This window comes from Lygodium microphyllum, chromosome 26 (assembly GCF_053477565.2).
Source record: "Lygodium microphyllum isolate KBCC chromosome 26, Lygodium_microphyllum_v1.1.10, whole genome shotgun sequence".
NCBI lineage: Eukaryota > Viridiplantae > Streptophyta > Polypodiopsida > Schizaeales > Lygodiaceae > Lygodium > Lygodium microphyllum.
The window spans coordinates 83,826,189-83,844,569 of record NC_141160.1 but is presented as its reverse complement, the minus strand read 5'-3'; the positions used below and the strand labels follow the sequence as shown (position 1 = coordinate 83,844,569).

Sequence of the window (18,381 nt, the reverse complement as noted above, 5' to 3'; positions counted from 1 at the left end):
AGTGATTTTGCATTTGGATACTAGATGCTTGAACTTGAGGAGGGCTAAGCCTCAATAGCCATTTGCTTATATGTTTTCCTAGGCAGATGCCAATGTTGTAAAGTCGTCTTTTGTGAGTTGAACACTTTGCATATGTCTATTTTTCTTTCAACTTATTGCAATATTCTCTCACATGCCCATACTTGTTGCAATAAAAGCACTTTGATCTTCCTTCAACAATCTCTATTTGTAATAGCTCCTTTGTTTGTTACTTGAACATTTTGAACATCAATTTCCATGGGAGTTGGACCATCCAACTTTGCTTTTGTCTTTGCTTTTGTGAAAGAAAAATAACTTGGTAGATTCCGACATTGTTAGGTGTACTCTCATGATCATTTGATTGCAAATTGTGCCACAATTTCTCTTGGGAAACACTCATACTTTCTCAACCACTTATGTCAATTGTGTTATATTCTAATTTGTGAAATGTCTCGCTAATGATTGCTTTATGTGATTTCAATTTTCTTTTATGTGTTTAGGTTGTTGAGTACACCATGTGATTGCCAAACCTTCTAGCAATGTTTTGATTTCTCTTGTTTCTTGATCTTCTATCTAGCCATGATGCCATGCAACATTGTCGAAGTGATAATTTGATTGCAAATTGTGCCACAATTTCTCTTGGGAAACACTCATACTTTCTCAACTACTTATGTCAATTGTGTTATATTCTAATTTGTGAAATGTCTCACTAATGATTGCTTTATGTGATTTCAATTTTCTTTTATGTGTTTAGGTTGTTGAGTACACCATGTGATTGCCAAACGTTCTAGCAATGTTTTGATTTCTCTTGTTTCTTGATCTTCTATCTAGCCATGATGCCATGCAACATTGTCGAAGTGATCAAGCCATGATAAAACACCCTCTATTGGCAAGGTTGGAAAAGTTGTAGGTGATCTCGTGGATTTGTACTCATTGGCCATTATTATTGTTGTTGTGTTCTCTCTCTCTCTCTCTCTCTCTCTCTCTCTCTCTCTCTCTCTCTCTCTCTCTCTCTCTCTGTGTATATCTATATATATATATATGTATGTATGTATGTATGTATGTATGTATGTATGTATGTATATGTATATATATGTATATATATATGTGTGTGTGTGCATATATATGTATATATATATAAGGAACAACAGCTTCCTCTCTTATGGGTCCTACATCAACTCTCTCTCCTCCATCGCTCTGCCACATGTAGAGGCGAAAAACCTTTTGATTACAAGTATATAATAACCTAAATTATTATTATGAGTTAAAGGTGTTCTCATATTGTCATATTCTAACTTTCTTACTAGTTGGTTAGATTTTTTTCCTACTTTTATTAAGTAATGCAAAATTATTAGAATTTGAGGTTTAAGATTTTTGAACTTAGGTATATTTAAACCAAAGTTATTCACATCAAGATGTATTATTTAACTTACAATCTATTCAATACGAAATTATTTGTTTAGTCACATCAACATGTATTGTAGCTTACACTATATTCGATACAAAATGATTTGATCTCTTCTAATATTTATTAGACTTAAAAACGTAACTACTTAAGTACATAGTTTAAAACTTTACTTAAAATAATCATAGTAGCCAATGTTTACTTGAATAACTGCTCTATAACTAGACATATTTATTCGTGACAAGAGAAGGAAGGGCATCATAACGTTATAGATGTGAATAAAGGAAAAGTCTACATTGCTTTATAACTAAACGTATTTAATCGTCACAAGAGAAACAAGGGCATCATAACGTTAGATACGAGGCAAAACTACTTTGCCACTGGTCTCTGACTTACGTAGCCCGGTGTCAACAAAAATATTAAGATAGCCATCATAGTGATGCCTGTCATATGAAATGGAAAGGGTCAGCCTCCTTTGGCTTGGCAAAACGATGACGAACGGAAAATCAGAAACCTAAAGCCGCTGCACTGCCTCTTCCAAGGACAAAAGCATGAATGGAGATGGATTGGGGGGGGGGGGGCGGGGGGGCGCCGTCCATGCATGCATGGGGGTGTAATGGAAAGCAGTGAGCACCCATGAGTGGTGGAGCAGCTAGTCGTACACGATGGCGTAGCCGCCGATGCTGACGGGGCTTTTGTCGGGGGCGGCCACCTTGACGACGACGGTGATGGGGACGGCGGGGGCCTGCGTGAGGCCCAGGCGCTCCAGGGCCTCGGAGATGCCGAAGCGCACGTTGAGGCGCCTCTCGTTCATGTCCTTCATGCCCAGGTGCGGCACGTTAGCGTACGACCCCACGTACTCTGCCACGTCGAGCGGCGTCGTGGGCCCGGCGTCCGGCAGGTTCAGGAAGACGGCCAAGTTCGTCGGGGCGCCCTTGGGCACCTTCACGTTCTGTAGCACCAGCACCTCCTCGGGGGTGTCACCGGCGGGGAGCCCGCTCGATTTGGCAAACTCCGCCGCGGTCTGCGTGGGGCGGGGCACGAGGGCCGACACCCGGGTGACGACCTCCGTCGGGGGCTTTCCCGAAGCAGCGGGTCCGGGCTGCGCCAGGCGGGCGGCGGAGGGCGGGAGCTGGCCCTTGACGCCCGAGAGGGGGCGGGCCTTGAAGTTAAGCCAGAGGTCGTCCGAGGCCCCGGGGGTGTAGGAGATCCCGAGCTGGCGGGGGCCGTCCAGGCAGTCCCGGACGTAGCACTGCACCAGCTCCGCTTTCTCGTCGTAGAAGACGAAGGAGGAGTTCAGGAAGGCTGGGTCCGTGATGTCCCTGCGCCGCCCGCCTATCCCCTTCCACACCTCCCACATCCGGTCCACGTTCGAATGGTGCGAATAGAAAATGGGATCCCGCGCGGCTGAGTAGAAGTTGCCCATGTCCTCCCCGTACGTCTGGTTTGGGTCGCCAACCCATATGTGGATCGCCGTGTGCGGGGCCAGCTCCAGAGTCCCTCCCGACGCCTCATCAGTTATAGACCTGCCGCACAGAAAACGCCAACTCTTCACACTTCTTCTTAAGTGATGCTACTACTACAAGGGACAGCTCCCATGACCAACCAACCTTAAAGCCCCTCTCTGCCCATGACACTTCTACTTAACTGATCGTAGTTAAGCTCATACAAAATGCTTGCCCCCATGACACAAACTCTAAACCTTAAAGCATTTGTACCCATGGCATTTCTGTTTAAGTGATCTAAATAAAGCTAATATTTTCTCCCTAACACAAGGAGCCTAACGATACATGTGTGTTTTCTAATGTTTTCCTTCTAGACACATTTTCTTTTTGTTTAACGCCAAAAAAAAGGGTCACTAATGAAAATATGACTCAGAATAAGGTCATTTATGAGAGTCCTAGTGATGGCGCGAGGTCTGGAACGTTGGCAAATTTTCAAATGTTTAGGACTTAATCCTAATTTTTTGTGTTTCATATAGAGGATGTATATGTATCTGTAGAGAAGTATAGAGAAAATGCTAATGTAAGTGATAAAAGATGTTTACTGGAAGAGTGGAGGGCTGCCGAAGAAGAGGTTAGGGGTGGAAGCTGCAACGACGGACTGGTACATGACACTGAGGTTATCTTTCATGATTTGTTGGTTAGAGAGGGTAGAATCGGAGGTGGCGTCAGAGACGCTGAGGGTGTTGAGGGCGGGGGGGTAGTGGCTGGCGTTGCGTCTGGCGTCGTAGAGGGCGGGGTAGGCGGTGCTGCTGGTGAATACGGGCGGCATCATGTTGCCGCCCGCCCTCTGGTCGTCCCAGTTCCAGAAGGGTAGCGCGAAGGTGGGGTCCCCTATCAGGCTGCCCAGTATCCGCTCGTGGAAGTAGAGATAGTACCGGTGCCAGGGCAAGAATAGCCAGCTGAAATGGACCTGTAGCTCCGCGCTCGGGTACTCTTGCGACATGTATGCCCCGTTGCAGAACGCACAATGCACATCCGCCTGCATCCAGCCACCCCCACGTTCACAAAACCCATTCTAATATAATACTACATGTGCAATTGTAATTCACGTTACGTCAAACCTGGGCTTTTCGACAGTACTTGCCTGTTGCTTGAAGCTTCGAGGGTCGGTGTCTGGGAGGGCGCGCATGCGGGCATAGGCCTCATTGTACTTGGCCATGTAGGCCTTGTCTGCAAACTGGGCCGGGCAGCGGACCTTCTGGATGCGATTGGGATCGGGCTGGAACCTCTTGGGCTGCCCCCTGTACACCGGGACGCAGCAGTTCACAGTCGTGGAGGGCTTGCCTTCGACTTGCACCTGGGCGGGCATGCATCGCGAGAGGTTCGGCGGGGTGACCGCCACAGCCGATGACTGATCGGCTAGAGATGGCTGCGCCAGAGTGGACGCCCCAACCGCCGCCGCAGCCGCCAGCACGTGGCGCCTATCCAGGAGCCCGACGCTGGGCTGAGCCGGCGGCTGCAGCTGCGGCTCCTCCGCGTGCGTTACCTCGACGCCTGCTCTGACCTGCAGCCTCCCCCACCTGCCGCCGCCTACCAAGGGCCTCCCGCCCCTTAGCAGGCGGCGCCCTGACGTCGCCCCGCTGTAGCTTACTTTGAGGACCCTTGCTTCATCTTTTGGTAGTAGACAGTGGTTGGCTGAGATGAGAGAAGCCATTCCCGTAGAGAGAGGAGAGAGACACAATGCTAACTGTGCCTTCAGACTAGTATCTTATATGCTACCTGAGGGTTGTGCTCATTTTTTTCAAAAATTAATCGAAGGTATTTTTAAGATAGGACAATTGATTCAAACGTGCACAGATGTGCTCATAGTCATGGGCTCAAAAAAACAGTCGAATTAGGTTCTCCACCTACACTTGGAAAGTTTGTGCTCTCATTAAGGGTGGTCACACGCTATGGGTGTGCACTTTTTGAAATTGGTTGTGGACATGGGCACTATACCTTTGCACACCAAAAGGATAAACTTTACAAAAAAACAAAAAATAATAAACTTTTAAAAGTTGAAATTGGATACGAATGCAAAAATTGTAGGGACTTCACCAATTTAGCAAGTAAACAAGACGTCATGTTGTGTCAGTTTGGAAAGGAGAGTATACACCCAACTCCTAAATAAACACTTCGATTGGTTAGCAACTTGCAAAGTGGGCACGTGATTGGTTGGTCACACATTGCCTTAGCTGTGCTTGTGAGAAATCATTTTTTCTAACCAATCAAAATGATGGGAACTTCTTAAAATACGCGATATTCTAACTCATTCTATATGAAATATTACTTCTATAACTTAAATGTGAAAGAATTAAACCCTTACTTTAAAACCATGAATAAATTGAAGCTAGTGGTTTTGAATTCCTATAAGTGAAAAAATACGCTAAATGTCATTTTAATATGTGTTGCACCATAGCCACTCTATGATGGGCATGTGGCAATGAACAAGTTTTTAACGTTATATTCATGGGCCGATATACTTCTTCCCCACCTATTAAAGCATATTCAAACCATGATTTGTGTAACCCGTCCCAAAGCCTTCCCGTGGAGCACAGGGAAAGGCCATGAGCAAGGCCAATCTCCTATGCAACTATGTTTAGTAGAAAAAGCACATATATTTTCCCTTGGTCTTAAGTTATGTAAAACTTAGAAGTTTAGGAGTAAACTTTTTGTGATGTTGAAATGAAGTGATAAATTTACATCCCTCAACTGGTGAAAGTTTACTTAACCAAGGAATGAAATATGACATGTGCATTAGGTATACTAGATAAAATGGTGAATTATTTGGTGGGAATTAATTGTAATTCTTAGGAGTGGCTAATAAAAGAGGTTTGATTAACCAACAATACAATGTCATTTCAGGAAGTTCTAGTTGCCTAATGGATGCATGAGGAAGTTTGTGGCATGTTAGAGATATCAAATCTAAAATTTCTTAGCTAAGGCCTTATATGTTGCCTTGTAAAGGCTATTCTTCCTACCCATACCCTTTAGGGTCATCAAACCATTCTATTTGCACTTGCTACTATCCAAAGGGTAAAATCTCATGCACCTCCCAAAGAACCCACTCTTTGGAGTTGGGAAGATGCAACTATTCTTATTTTTAAAATATATACTACATGTATTATACCAATTAAAAGTTCATGACATGTAATAATCTATTACAAAAGCAAAGCATGATGCTATAGGTCACTATTGAATTGGACTTATGTCTAAAAGGCATTCAAGAAATCATATTTAGATACAACAAATTTTTTTATCTAGTTACAAAAAAACATATTCATCATTGTGCCCTCATGAAGGCCATATTAGATAGTACAAGAGACTCACAAGAGTCACATGGTCTTTTGCTAGGGGACATCACCATCAACCCTTCAATCATTTCATCAAGCTCCCTAATAAAGGTGATTGTACAAAAAGCTCACGTGTTTTTGGCTAGGGGATATCACCATAAACCTTCTCTCATCAATCAACCAAGTCATGGTCACTCTTCAAATTTGGATAGTCCTTCAAGAGAAGTTGAGAAATACAAAAATACATATCTACAATTTCATTTTTAGATATCTACTCTCTCTTGCAAATTTTATATTGAGTTGTACATGTTTGAGCATTTCAAGCTAGTGCACATTGAATTGTAGTAGTGTGGTCCCCCCATGCTCAAGGTCTATGTGACTAGGTGCCGATATGCTTTTAACTTCCTTGAAATACTAATAAGAATAGCTCCCTCCCTTTTTCTTTGTCATTCAAAGTAGCTTCTACTACCACAACACACTACAAAAGTTTATGTTCAACTTGTGTCTTTTGGGAGCAAGAATTTTGCAAGTATGTTTCGTGCACTTGATGCCATTGAGTCATATAATCTTAATAGGCTAAATATCTACTAACGAGTTAATAAAGTTGTGAAAGTTAAAAATTCTCGATACTGGCATTACAATTCTGATTTTCAAGTGCTTTTTGTAAGTACTCCCTTTGGGTTTCTTTAAGCAAATACATGTGTATGCATGATAGCAAGGGTTTTTAAAACTTATTTCAACAAGATTTCAAGTAATCCTGAAAACGAAACTCCCAAAATTGCAAGGATTGGTACATAGTTAAGAAATATAGACCTTCTAGAGTCATAAATTTTGGTAAATAATCAACATAGATGATCTCATGTGGGTTAAAGCTAGTCCAACATACCTACATTGTGCTCCTCCCGGGGAGTTCAATGATAAATATATGTATGTATCACATGGGTTCAACATAATGAATTGTTAAAATACAATTTTTACACATTTTTTTACATACAGAAGGGTCACATATAAAGGGATCACTTACAGATTGAATAGAAAAGGATTATGTTTTACTAAGGAAAAATTCATAAATAAAGATATTTACCAAATATAGGCCTTGAACTCACGGGATATAGAGGATATACATATAGTGAATGCCCTGAGATTGTGCTTAGAACATCCACATGTTATTTTTGTAATGCATTTTTAAGGCTAATGGCTATATATTTTAATGGGATTTCACTTGAACACTATCCCAAAGGATGGCATGTGCTTCTAAGACCATGCGTAGCAGCTGGGAGAAACTGACCGTACAACCGATTGGAACTTACACCCGCACCTCTACCAATAGGGCAATGACTCAATTGCAATATCCACATGCTATTAGAGCAAAGCAAGTAAAGTACTTAGCCTAGTTGAATGTGGGTATGTAGAGTAATTATCGGGGAATCATGTATACTATTTCCTATTTTATTAAAGGGAAATCGCCTCAATATGACCTCCAGTCAAATGTTTAGCCATCATGTATCTAGTAGACTTAGGGTTACTTGAAACAATATAGATAAATTAAGGTGCATTCCAATGAAGAGGATTTTTGCCAAAGGATTATTATAATGAATTTGAAACAAATGCATAAGTTTATGAAAACATCAACTTATCCATGAAACATTCTCAAATGTGGGATTTTAAAATATTGGCTTTTTACTAGTGCACCCTTAATGTTTTGATTGAAAATTTTATCTAATTAAGCTAGAACTTTAATCTCTAATGGTGACATGAAAACTTTGAGGAAACATCTTCAATTAAACTTGGCATAAGAGATTACAAAGTGGTCATATTTTATGCCTTCATTCTTAATGCTAATTGAGACATTATATTTTTCCAAAACCAATTCAATGTGTATGAAAATATGCAAACTTAAATTTCAAGGAGTACTCTATGCTAACCTTAACTTATCATTTAAAATGAACATGTGTCTTGGAAGAAGCCTAAATTGAAAATTTTATGGTGCACAACAAAGGAATATTCATCAAATGCAAATCCATTACCTGGACAAATAGTTAGATTATATCTATATTATAAATCACTTTAATGCTAAGGTGATCTTTTGGATGCCCATAACCTTTAGCCTTCTACTAGACCTTCTCTCTTTTCTTCTTCTTGGAAGATAAAATTAGATGATTACCAAATACCTAGTAAGATGTTCATTCTAATGGTGTCTCTCATGGGTGTGCTTAAGTCCCCCTTGTGTGTGTGCGTGTGATTCTCTTTTGTATGCAGGCATTAGGAGGTGGGTAAAAGACTAGGAGGGGAAGGGATAGAGATTGAGATAGACAAGATGAAGGGCACAATAATAATAATAATAATCTTCTTCTTCTTCTTCTTCTTCTTTGTAGAGTCTTTCTCCATACATGCAACAAAGATACTCCCATAAGTATTTCTTATTGACATCATCCTCAAGTAAATTAAGACATCTTCTTTTTATTCTTATATCTTTCACTCATCGTAATAGTAGTCACCTTGTAAGAGACGCATCATATGAGAGAGAAATACAAATAAGAGAGAGAAAGAGAGTGCAAAGGAGACAGAAAGACTAGAATTGGAGAGAGAAGGATAGGAAGAAGGGAGAAAAAGAGGTGGAAGCCATTAAAGCTGTGGAAAAGAAGGTTGAAGATAAAAGAGGAATGTTTATTACTCAATTCTTTATCTAGAGATAAGCCTCTTGTAAGTCCTCAATCCAATCATTATGAATCTCTATAATAGGAGACACTTACATGCCCACATTCTTGAAAGGGAATCAACCACAACATTGCCTTTGCCCACTTCTTGATCATATGAAGAATAGCCAACATTTCTTGGTCATATACATTCATTTTCATCTCCTTTTTGCTCATCATTTCAAGCTTTGGCTATTGGGTTTCATGTTTTTCATGGGAAAATACCCTCAAAGTTGGAGGTTCCACAATGGGTCAAATACAAATTTATTGGAAATGGCTTTGTTCACACTTGGTCAGGTTTACTAAGAGTTGGTTCACTATTTTCCTTGGTGGTTAGCAACTATTAGCAAGCTCTTCTCTTGAGAATAGAGAGTGTTTGCTTACAATATCACAAGTTCATGCGCATAGTTGGTAACAAGACAATGTGTGCACATGTGTGCATGTGTGCGTTTGAGTGTGATGAACATCTAGCTTGGTAAGTTTCTCCTCCTTTGCACATTCTTGCCCCAATGGTCATAGGAGTAATACTCATTTATTTGCTATGGAAACTAAAAGAAAGAAACATGCACACTTGGCAACATATAAATGAGAATGCAAATTTCTCCACGAGTCAATCATCACCAATAACTCTATAGCTATTGACAAATCCCTTTATGGGCTTGGCTATAGATAGGTTTGCACTGAGGGTTTGCATGAATCTAGGTGAGATAGAATAGATCAATTATAGTCTTAAGAATTCTTATGAGCACAAAGAATAGTCTAGAATCCTATATAGAAAATAACAACAAATAAGTCCACATGAAAGAGGAACAAGGAGTTGCACATGCTCATAGAGTAATAAGTGTTTCCACAAAACTCATTTTGCTTGACACACTGCAAAATCATAGAAAGTCATTCTCTTTCTCTAACATTTTCAAGTGGCATAACCATTTATTGCCTTTTTATATGATCAATTCCATTCACAATAACAAGTAAGAATATTGGCATCAAAACTTATCGTTTCAAGAAAGATCATATAAGCTCTTCCACACATAATGTTTTTCATGCTCACATGAAATATTGTAGGGAACACATGGCAATGTTTTGATAAAGAGCCTTATAGATTGCCATGGTGACCTTGAGTGAATTAGTGTACAACTCATGGTTTAATTTAAGAAAAATAGTAAAATACTCACAGTTGTAACCCTTGAACATACAAATGTAAAATACTCACAGTTGTAAGCCATAATCTTCTTTTCCTCTTCTTTAAATTGTAGGATAAATATGTTATATACTAAAGCTATTTTAATAACCACATGATCTCCTAATAAGGCCCCGCATAGATTAGCTTTAGGGGTCCCTAGAAAGGAGGGGTTATGCAGCGTGTGCATGCGTGCGCATGCGCGCGCGCGCACACACACACACACACAGAGTAACATGGTCAAACGACCAATCACAATGGCTTGGTTAGTAGTAGGCACTATGACTTCTGACTTCTCGGTCAACATAATCTAGAGCAATGCATGTTTGTAGGCATTTTTCTTCAATGGATGTTTGTGTAGTCTATAAGGGGCCTAAATATACAAATTAAGCCAAAAGTGTGTGCCATTCAGATTAGATGACAACTATATTTGGGACTTGGGAAAACTCCTTGGCTCGAAGATGTAGCATTTTGGTCTCATAGACTGATTTGTCCTTTTGTAGACATCAATGGATTTGGGTTAACATAGGACAAGTAGCCACTACATGCATGCCAAAAAACTCATGTCTCCAGTCTAACTCATGTCTCCAGCCTAACGAAAGTTGCTAGATCCATGCAATGACTAAAGTAGAGGCCTAGTGAAATTGAGAAGGATGATTTGCATAAGGTTGGGGGATATACAAAGGTATAGTAATAATTTGGGAGAAGGTTTCATGCTTTTGAGCAATCCTATTGGTTAAAGAGCGCTATTTCTATGGTAACCCTACTAAACATTAAATTTGGGAGGTCTAATGGGGTAATGAGAAAATACAAGAAAATACTTTCTTTGTCATATTTATAAGATGTTTTAGACAAATTGTTGATATAATTCTCACATTATGATTATGAAAATATCATAAGCTTTTGCTTGGTTCCTCATGAGCATAAGCTCATGTGAAAGATCCCATTTGGAAAAGGTCTAAAACTTCTTGCAACCAAGGACCAAAAATTATTGCTTAGGTGAGCCATTAAAGACACAAACCGAACCTTTTAAAAAAAATTTGATGAAATTTTTGCTTTGCTATTATACGTTTGACTTCTCTCCCCCTTTGTGCTTGCTTGCCTACTTGTAGTGTCTCTATGTACCTCTTTTCTCCCTCTCTCTAACCCTATTCGGCCCATGGCAACCAAAGGCAACACCAACATGCTATGCTTTTGCTCCAAGATTGATTTCTTGAGAAAAAACCTTCTCCACAAGGGTTTTCTTTACAAATCGCATCAACAATGGTAATTTGCAATGTTAATAATAGTAGCCAATATGATAATGGATGGGATTACCTAAGAGAAGGATAATGACTCCATTGGTTGTCATGGCATCCTCTCATTAATTGTAGAATGCTTCTAAATGTGGGTCATTAGATCTTGTAGAATGCTTCTGAATGCAGGTCATCTAAATGCAAGACATCAGATAATGACGATTGATGTTTGCAAAAGAGCTGACACATTAATCAAGGATTACAACCATTGTTTAGGCACCAAATTTGAGTTCCACAAATAAAACTTTTGATCCCATTTCTTGGTCAAGCTATCTAGTCTGTAGTCTTGCATTGGTTTTTACTAGACACCCACTTTGGTTTCAACATGTGTGTCATGAAGGAAAATACAACATTAATATTTGCACCTTGGATTAATTCCAGCCTTTGTAAATTTAGCTTTAGCCTATATGTACATGTGTAAACAGCCCTTAAGTTTGGAAGAGGGTTAGAATAAAAGGGACTAGAGGCCAAAGGCAAGACATCTTTTGGATCATTCAATAATCTTGGCTTTACCATTTTCTTGGAGTTAGCTTCTTTCTAGCCTATGAAGCACTCAGCCATGGCCGTCATGTATTCTTGAATCTCCAACCATTAATACATGATGAGGATGTCTTGGTGCAATAGATTTGTTAATTCTTTGTTGTAGCTTAGTTAATTTTCAATTTCAGTTAGATTTCATTCCATGGTTGATTGCTTTCATTACATTGGTATCAGAGCAGTAGCTTAGATCCTTGCAGAAGTCATTTTCAAGTACTAGATTCAGTTTCCTAGGCTAGAGAGAGCAAACCATAGTTAGAAATTTGAGTGACAGGACTTGACAGGACATGAAGATTTCAAACCGGAGTTATATGTGAAGGTCTGCTACTAACAAGGATGAAGATGGTGATTCTTGGCATTACCAAGGGAAGAAATGGAAGGCTCCAGCCAAAATAGCAGGACGTGATCAAGATTGAGCCAAAATTTGGGGTAAGTGTACAAACAAATGGTTGCAGGACATTTTAACCGTGGTTACTTTTGAGAAGAAAGGGTTTCTTCTTCCCTTTCCTCATTTCTTCAAGCTTTCCACAAGAATCCATGGCCAAGACCACATCAGATCTTCTTCTTCTCACTTCTATCATGAGAATGGGTTGTATGACCTCTTCCCCTGCCTCAAGAGCTTCAAGAAGAGTAGCTTATGTAGCTACTTAGTGTCTTTGCTGATTTCCAGGACGTGAGTATGTACTCACGCTGTCTGCGCCGCCAGCACATACTCTTATACTACGTGATCAAATTTTGAGTAATGATGCCCTTGAGCCTTGCTATTGATCTTCAAACCTTTGGCAAGTGATCTTTCACCAATTTCTTCAAGATCCTTATTAGTTTGGAGTTTTCCCTCTTCTTCAAAACCCTGGTTATGGAGTTTTATGACAGTTCTGGACAGCACTCAAATTTCTCAGATTTCTTCATCAAGATCAAAGGGTTTTTGTTCTATTATACTCCCTGAAGCCTCTGCATACATCCTAGTACCAACATTGACTGATCTTGAAGCTTGAAGCTTTGTTGGAGCTTGGATATGGAGATTGCAAACTCTATGTGTAACAGTTTGGGACAGCATTAAAGATTCCTGAAATTTTTAAACCAATTCAAGGGGCTTTTGTGGGCAAAGCATCTCTGAAGCCTCCTTAACCATTCCCCCTCAAGAATCCATCAACATTGGACCGACATTGAAGTGATTGAAGCCAATGGAGGTCTAGGTGTTCAATGGACAGCCTGAAGCTTTTATGCCATTAAATTTTGGCATTCCCTCTCAAATTTCGGGATCTCTTGGACACATTGAAGCTCTCTCTATTACCTATTGCAACCTACTTCAAGTAGAGAAGGTAATTGGTCTTCATCAACCCTCATTTGGATCATTCATGGAGTCATGGAGCTTTCATGGGATTAATGGAGCTGAAGCTTATCAAGGAAGGGATTATCCTTGAATATTGAAGATCTCTTGGACTGATTTTAGTTGGATTATCAAGCTCAGCCCACCTATGTCAAGCATTATGGATTGAAGGTCATTCCATCAACAATGCTCTTCTCCAATCAATCAAATGAGATACTCTAATCACTCTTAATTTCTCTTTACATCCAATTGTTGCTGATCTCATTTCCAATTGCTGAAGAGAAATAAGAGGATTAAATGAAGCTTTCATTCATAGCCTAATGCATTACATGAAGCCTATAGGTTATCTCAGTCATTGTCTTTACTAAACCGCTTCAATTTTACTGAAATGGCCATCTCTAAATGTCTCAAACTCTTCCATAATGAATGAGCATTACCCATCTATTTCCATTCACTGAAATCAGTAATTTCTTGAGCTTCATTACTCAATCTTTCATTGCCTAACCCTGACATGAAATTGATTGCCTATTTTGCCTCTTGATCATAAGAAAATCATTACCCAATTGGTAAGTGAGAAAAACTTTGTAAGCAGTGAGTCACTGCTGAGGTAAATACCTCTCCACTTCTCATTTACATTTCAGCCTTTTCAATTTCAATCTTGCATATCATGAAAAAGGGCAAATGAAAGGCAATTGTATTTCCTTCCTATTCCATGCATATCATACTGATTTTTAGAGCTAGAATTCACTTGCCATGTACTTGCCCACGAGGAAAAAGTGGATGCCGGGCGAGTCGGTAGGACAATAGTGAGGTGACCCTCCCCTACCGACGAGGACCCTGAAGGGGAGTGCAACCCGGCCCGAGAGGGAACTTTGCAAACCCCTCGGGTCTCGGATCCCACGTATTTTCAAGTTTAGGTGCAGGTACAAATCTCAAAGGCATTTGAAATCAGCCTACAGCATGAGTATGGACAGTGGTTCTTATGATATTGGCAAATGTATGGTATGGCAAATGTATGAAGACATATGGCTACAGTAAAATGTATACATCCTATGGTAAAGACACTATGGTTCAGTCTGAAAGATTGGAACAGAGTATGTATACATACCCTCATTAAAGATTGCAGTCTACTTTGAGTCAGACAGCCATTTTACTGGTTACTGAGGTCATTTTCAGTATGGGCAGACGTATGAGACTCTCCTACAAGGTTATGAAGTTGGTACATGCTGGGTATTGATAGTACAAGCCATTAATTGACTAGAACAGGGTATTCACTGCCTGCAGGAATTCTCAGACAGCAACAGAAAATCCCTTACAGAAATTTCTGTACTCATCCATTTTCTACATTTGATAGATCATTGGATAGAGGGCTCTTCAAGCTTTGAACAGAGCCAGAGACCTCGTAATTTGGAGCTCTAGAAGTAAAGATAATCAAGTTTTTCTACTACAGAAATTCAGGACAGAAATCAACCCATGGCTAGAAATAAGAAGAGAGACCCTGTTTTGGATACTATCAATGAAGAATTGAGGGAATATCAGCAGGATAGGGATGAACATCAACAGGAAAGGGGTGAACATCATGACACTTCTCAAGATGCCATTTATCGAATGCATTATGAGAACGATGAGGTCGATGCAAGCTCCACTCACTCCCCTACCAATCAACCCATAGAGACGTCTCATATCTCAATGAATTCAAACAGTTTTCAGCAATTGTCAAATGACATAAAGGATATGAAATCAGGTTTCGAGGGTATGAGGTTGGGTATTGACAAGCTTGTAGCACTTCTTGGTGAGAAAATGTTGCCTACAGCTGGTCTTAATATCCCACACCCGCATAGGGCTGAAGAACCACCTAAACCACTTACTCCTAAGGTGGTAGGTCAATTTGAAGTTGGAGAATCATCTAAAGCTAAGGATTTTTCTCATCCTACTTCACTTCAGCCACAATTCCATCAACAAAAGGGTCACTTTCAGCCACATGGGCAGGATTTTCAAGAAAGAGTGCAAACAAACTCAAAGCATGATGAAGACATCCATGGGTGCAACTCTTTCTACAAGCAATTTTACCCTCAAGCAAATGTTGGTGGTTATGAGCAAGTCCATATTAATTCAACCCCAAACTCTTATGGGCAGCCACATGGACATGTGAATTCAGCCCCAAATGCTTTTGGACAGCTACAACAAAATTTCTCTCCTCAAGTGCAGGCCAATAGGCCAAGTCCCATGTCAAATCATGGTTGGAATCAGCAAAATAATGGGCAGCAACCACCTTTCAATTCACCGATGCATGGACAACCTCCCAATGTGAGCAATACATACTTTCATCCTCAAGGACATTGTTTCCAGCCACAAAGTCATGGTATGCATTATGGACAGCAAACTCCTTATGCACAAGGGCATGGAAATAATGAATATCCTAGGCAAGGACCTTTTGGCAATTCTTTTGGGCCACAAAACCATAGTGGGCAGCAGCACCCTAATGGACAACCTCCTCAATACGAGAGAGAGTACAAGGAGAAAATAATTATCTCAAACTTCAAGGGAGAGAATCCTTCACCCACGGAGTTGGAGGAGTGGTTTGACAAGTTAGAGATGTATTTTTCTCTTTACCCAAGGCCCGAGAATGCCAAAGTAAAATTCGCAGCCCTTCATCTAGAAGGCTATGCTCACACTTGGTGGAGATATATGGCGAGGATGGGACATGACTTCTTGTCTTGGGATGCATTGAAAAATGCTATGATTGAAGTCTTTGTTTCCCCTATTGAAAAAGAGAGGTTAGAGAAAAAGTGGTATGCTCTTGAGCAACGTGGTCTCTCGGTTAGAGAGTACTCAAATCAGTTTTTGAACCTCTCGATGTATGTTCATGGGGTCTCCGATAGTGCCAAGTTGAATAAATACATATTTGGTTTGGAACCTATTCTTTCTTCTGAAGTTGGAGCCATGAATCCTACATCCCTACAAGCTGCCATTCAATTGGCTGAACGTTATGGGCAGAAATACAAGGGTTTTCAGCCAAAAACAGGGCATTCTTTTCAGCCTACGCAGTTCTCAAGGACATCAGGCCATTATGGGCATGCTAAAACTGATTTTCAGCATATTGGGAAGCCATCAAATACTTACAGCAATACCTACAGCAAGATACCCACTTTTCCTACTGTGTTTGGGTCAAAACAAAGCAGTAATTTCAGACCTAATGCTGAAAATAGATTTGATGGAAAGAGGACTGATATAAATGCCAAAACTTCAGTCCCTACTCAAGGCAAACATGTATCGAATGATAAGCTCAAAGATATGTATGCTAAAGGTCTATGCTACAAATGTGGAGAGAAATGGTCACCCGATCATAAGTCCAAATGCAAGGCCAAAAATATGAAGATTAGCATGATCATCGAGGATGATTCCGATGGTGAATCTATTGAAGGAAGCTTGGCTCAGCTTGATGTCACAACAACTCAAGAAGAGGCGCATGGAAATGAAGAGAATGTCCATTAAGAGTTCTATGATCCGATGGATGGGTTTCCTTTCGACCCGGGTGGTCATTATTTGGATGATTCATGGACTGATTTACATCCATCGCTATGTGCCATATCAAGTGATGCATGGAGTGGTTCAAGAGGGGATAATACCCTACGCCTTAAAGGTCAAATCAAGGGAAGGACCGCTCATATACTCATAGATACGGGAAGTACACATAGCTTCATTAATGCTAAGTCACTCAATGGGCTGAAATTGAATACGCATGAAATGCCTACATCACTCAAAATCCAAGTGGCAAATGGAAATTTTGAGATGAGCAATCAATGCTGTCCAAATGTACCTATCACCTTTTCTCCATTGTGCACTACATCAGTGAGTCTAATTGCATTAGAAATGGGTCCCATTGATATAATACTTGGCTGCAACTGGCTGAAATCTTTGGGCAGATTTACCATGGATCTCAACAACATGGAAATGGAGTTTAAATGGTGTGGACAACAAGTAACACTACATGGAGCTGAAAAGAAAAGAATGGAGATGATCAGTCCCAAGAAGGTTAAGAAAGAGATAAATGCAAAGGCATGTATGTTCACCATTCTTCTTTCCAAGATTGAAGAGGATCAGCCCTCTTCTCCTACCAACAATATGGACCCATGTCTTTGTAATTTGCTGAAAGAATATGATGATATTTTCCAGCCACCTATCTCTCTTCCTCCCAAAAGAGAAGTGGATCATTCCATTGACTTGCTGCCCAATACAAAGCCCATCAACAAACCACCATATCGCCTCTCCAAAGTGGAAAGAGAAGAGATAGAACGCCAAGTCAAAGAGCTTTTGGAAATGGGTCTCATTAAGGCAAGCCAATCACCTTTTGCTTCTCCAGTCCTTCTTGTGAAGAAGAAAGATGGCTCCTTTCGAATGTGCATTGATTACCGCGATCTCAACAAGGTCACTATCAAGAATAGGTATCCCATACCTAGAATAGATGATCTCTTAGATGAATTGAAGGATGCCAAGGTGTTTTCAAAAATTGACTTGAGATCGGGATATCATCAAATACGCATGAAGGAAGGGGATGAATTCAAAACAGCCTTCAGGACGGAGAGGGGTCTTTATCAGTTTATGGTTATGCCTTTTGGGTTGTCAAATGCTCCAGCCACATTCCAGTCTCTCATGAATAAGATACTTCAACCATTGCTCTTTAAAACAGTTTTGGTATTCTTTGATGACATTTTGATCTATAGCAAGAATAAAGAAGACCATTTGCAGCATGTAAAAGAGGTCTTTGACATATTGAGGATACACAAACTGTTTGCCAAGGCCACTAAATGCTCTTTTATGACAAAGGAAGTGGAGTACTTGGGTCATATAGTGGGAGAAGATGGAATCAAAGTGGATCCTAAGAAGGTTCAGTGAGTCAAAGAATGGCCTACACCAACCAATGCCACTTCATTAAGAGGGTTCATTGGTTTGTCATCCTTTTACCGACGGTTTATGAAAAACTATGCTCATATTGCAGCTCCTCTTACCGATCGGCTGAAAAAGGAGGCCTTCTTTTGGGATGAGATCGCGGACAAGAGCTTTAATGAGCTGAAAGAATTGCTTGTTTCAGCACCCATACTAGTTTGCCCTGATTTCTCCAAGACTTTTACCATTTATGCAG

At 40.4% G+C, this 18,381-nt stretch overlaps 1 protein-coding gene across 1 annotated transcript; it reads right to left on the bottom strand.

Annotated features, from left to right (window-relative positions):
• Window positions 1-1,669: 1,669 nt before the first annotated feature.
• LOC148013478 (polyphenol oxidase latent form, chloroplastic-like) lies at window positions 1,670-4,622 on the bottom strand. Its single transcript, XM_087668043.1, has 3 exons — window positions 4,013-4,622; window positions 3,471-3,907; window positions 1,670-2,949 (listed from the first exon to the last, which is right to left on the bottom strand). Exons 1-3 carry the CDS (start codon window positions 4,580-4,582, stop codon window positions 2,076-2,078), a joined length of 1,881 nt encoding a protein of 626 aa, XP_087524169.1. The 5' UTR covers window positions 4,583-4,622; the 3' UTR covers window positions 1,670-2,075.
• Window positions 4,623-18,381: the final 13,759 nt, after the last annotated feature.

Coding starts and splice junctions, on each gene's coding strand:
- LOC148013478 (XM_087668043.1), bottom strand. CDS start 4,582: ATGGCTTCTCTCATCTCAGCCAACCACTGTCTACTACCAAAAGATGAA. Junction 3,908..4,012: donor CTCGAAGCTTCAAGCAACAG/GCAAGTACTGTC, acceptor GGCTGGATGCAG/GCGGATGTGCATTGTGCGTT. Junction 2,950..3,470: donor GGCAGCCCTCCACTCTTCCA/GTAAACATCTTT, acceptor TCTGTGCGGCAG/GTCTATAACTGATGAGGCGT.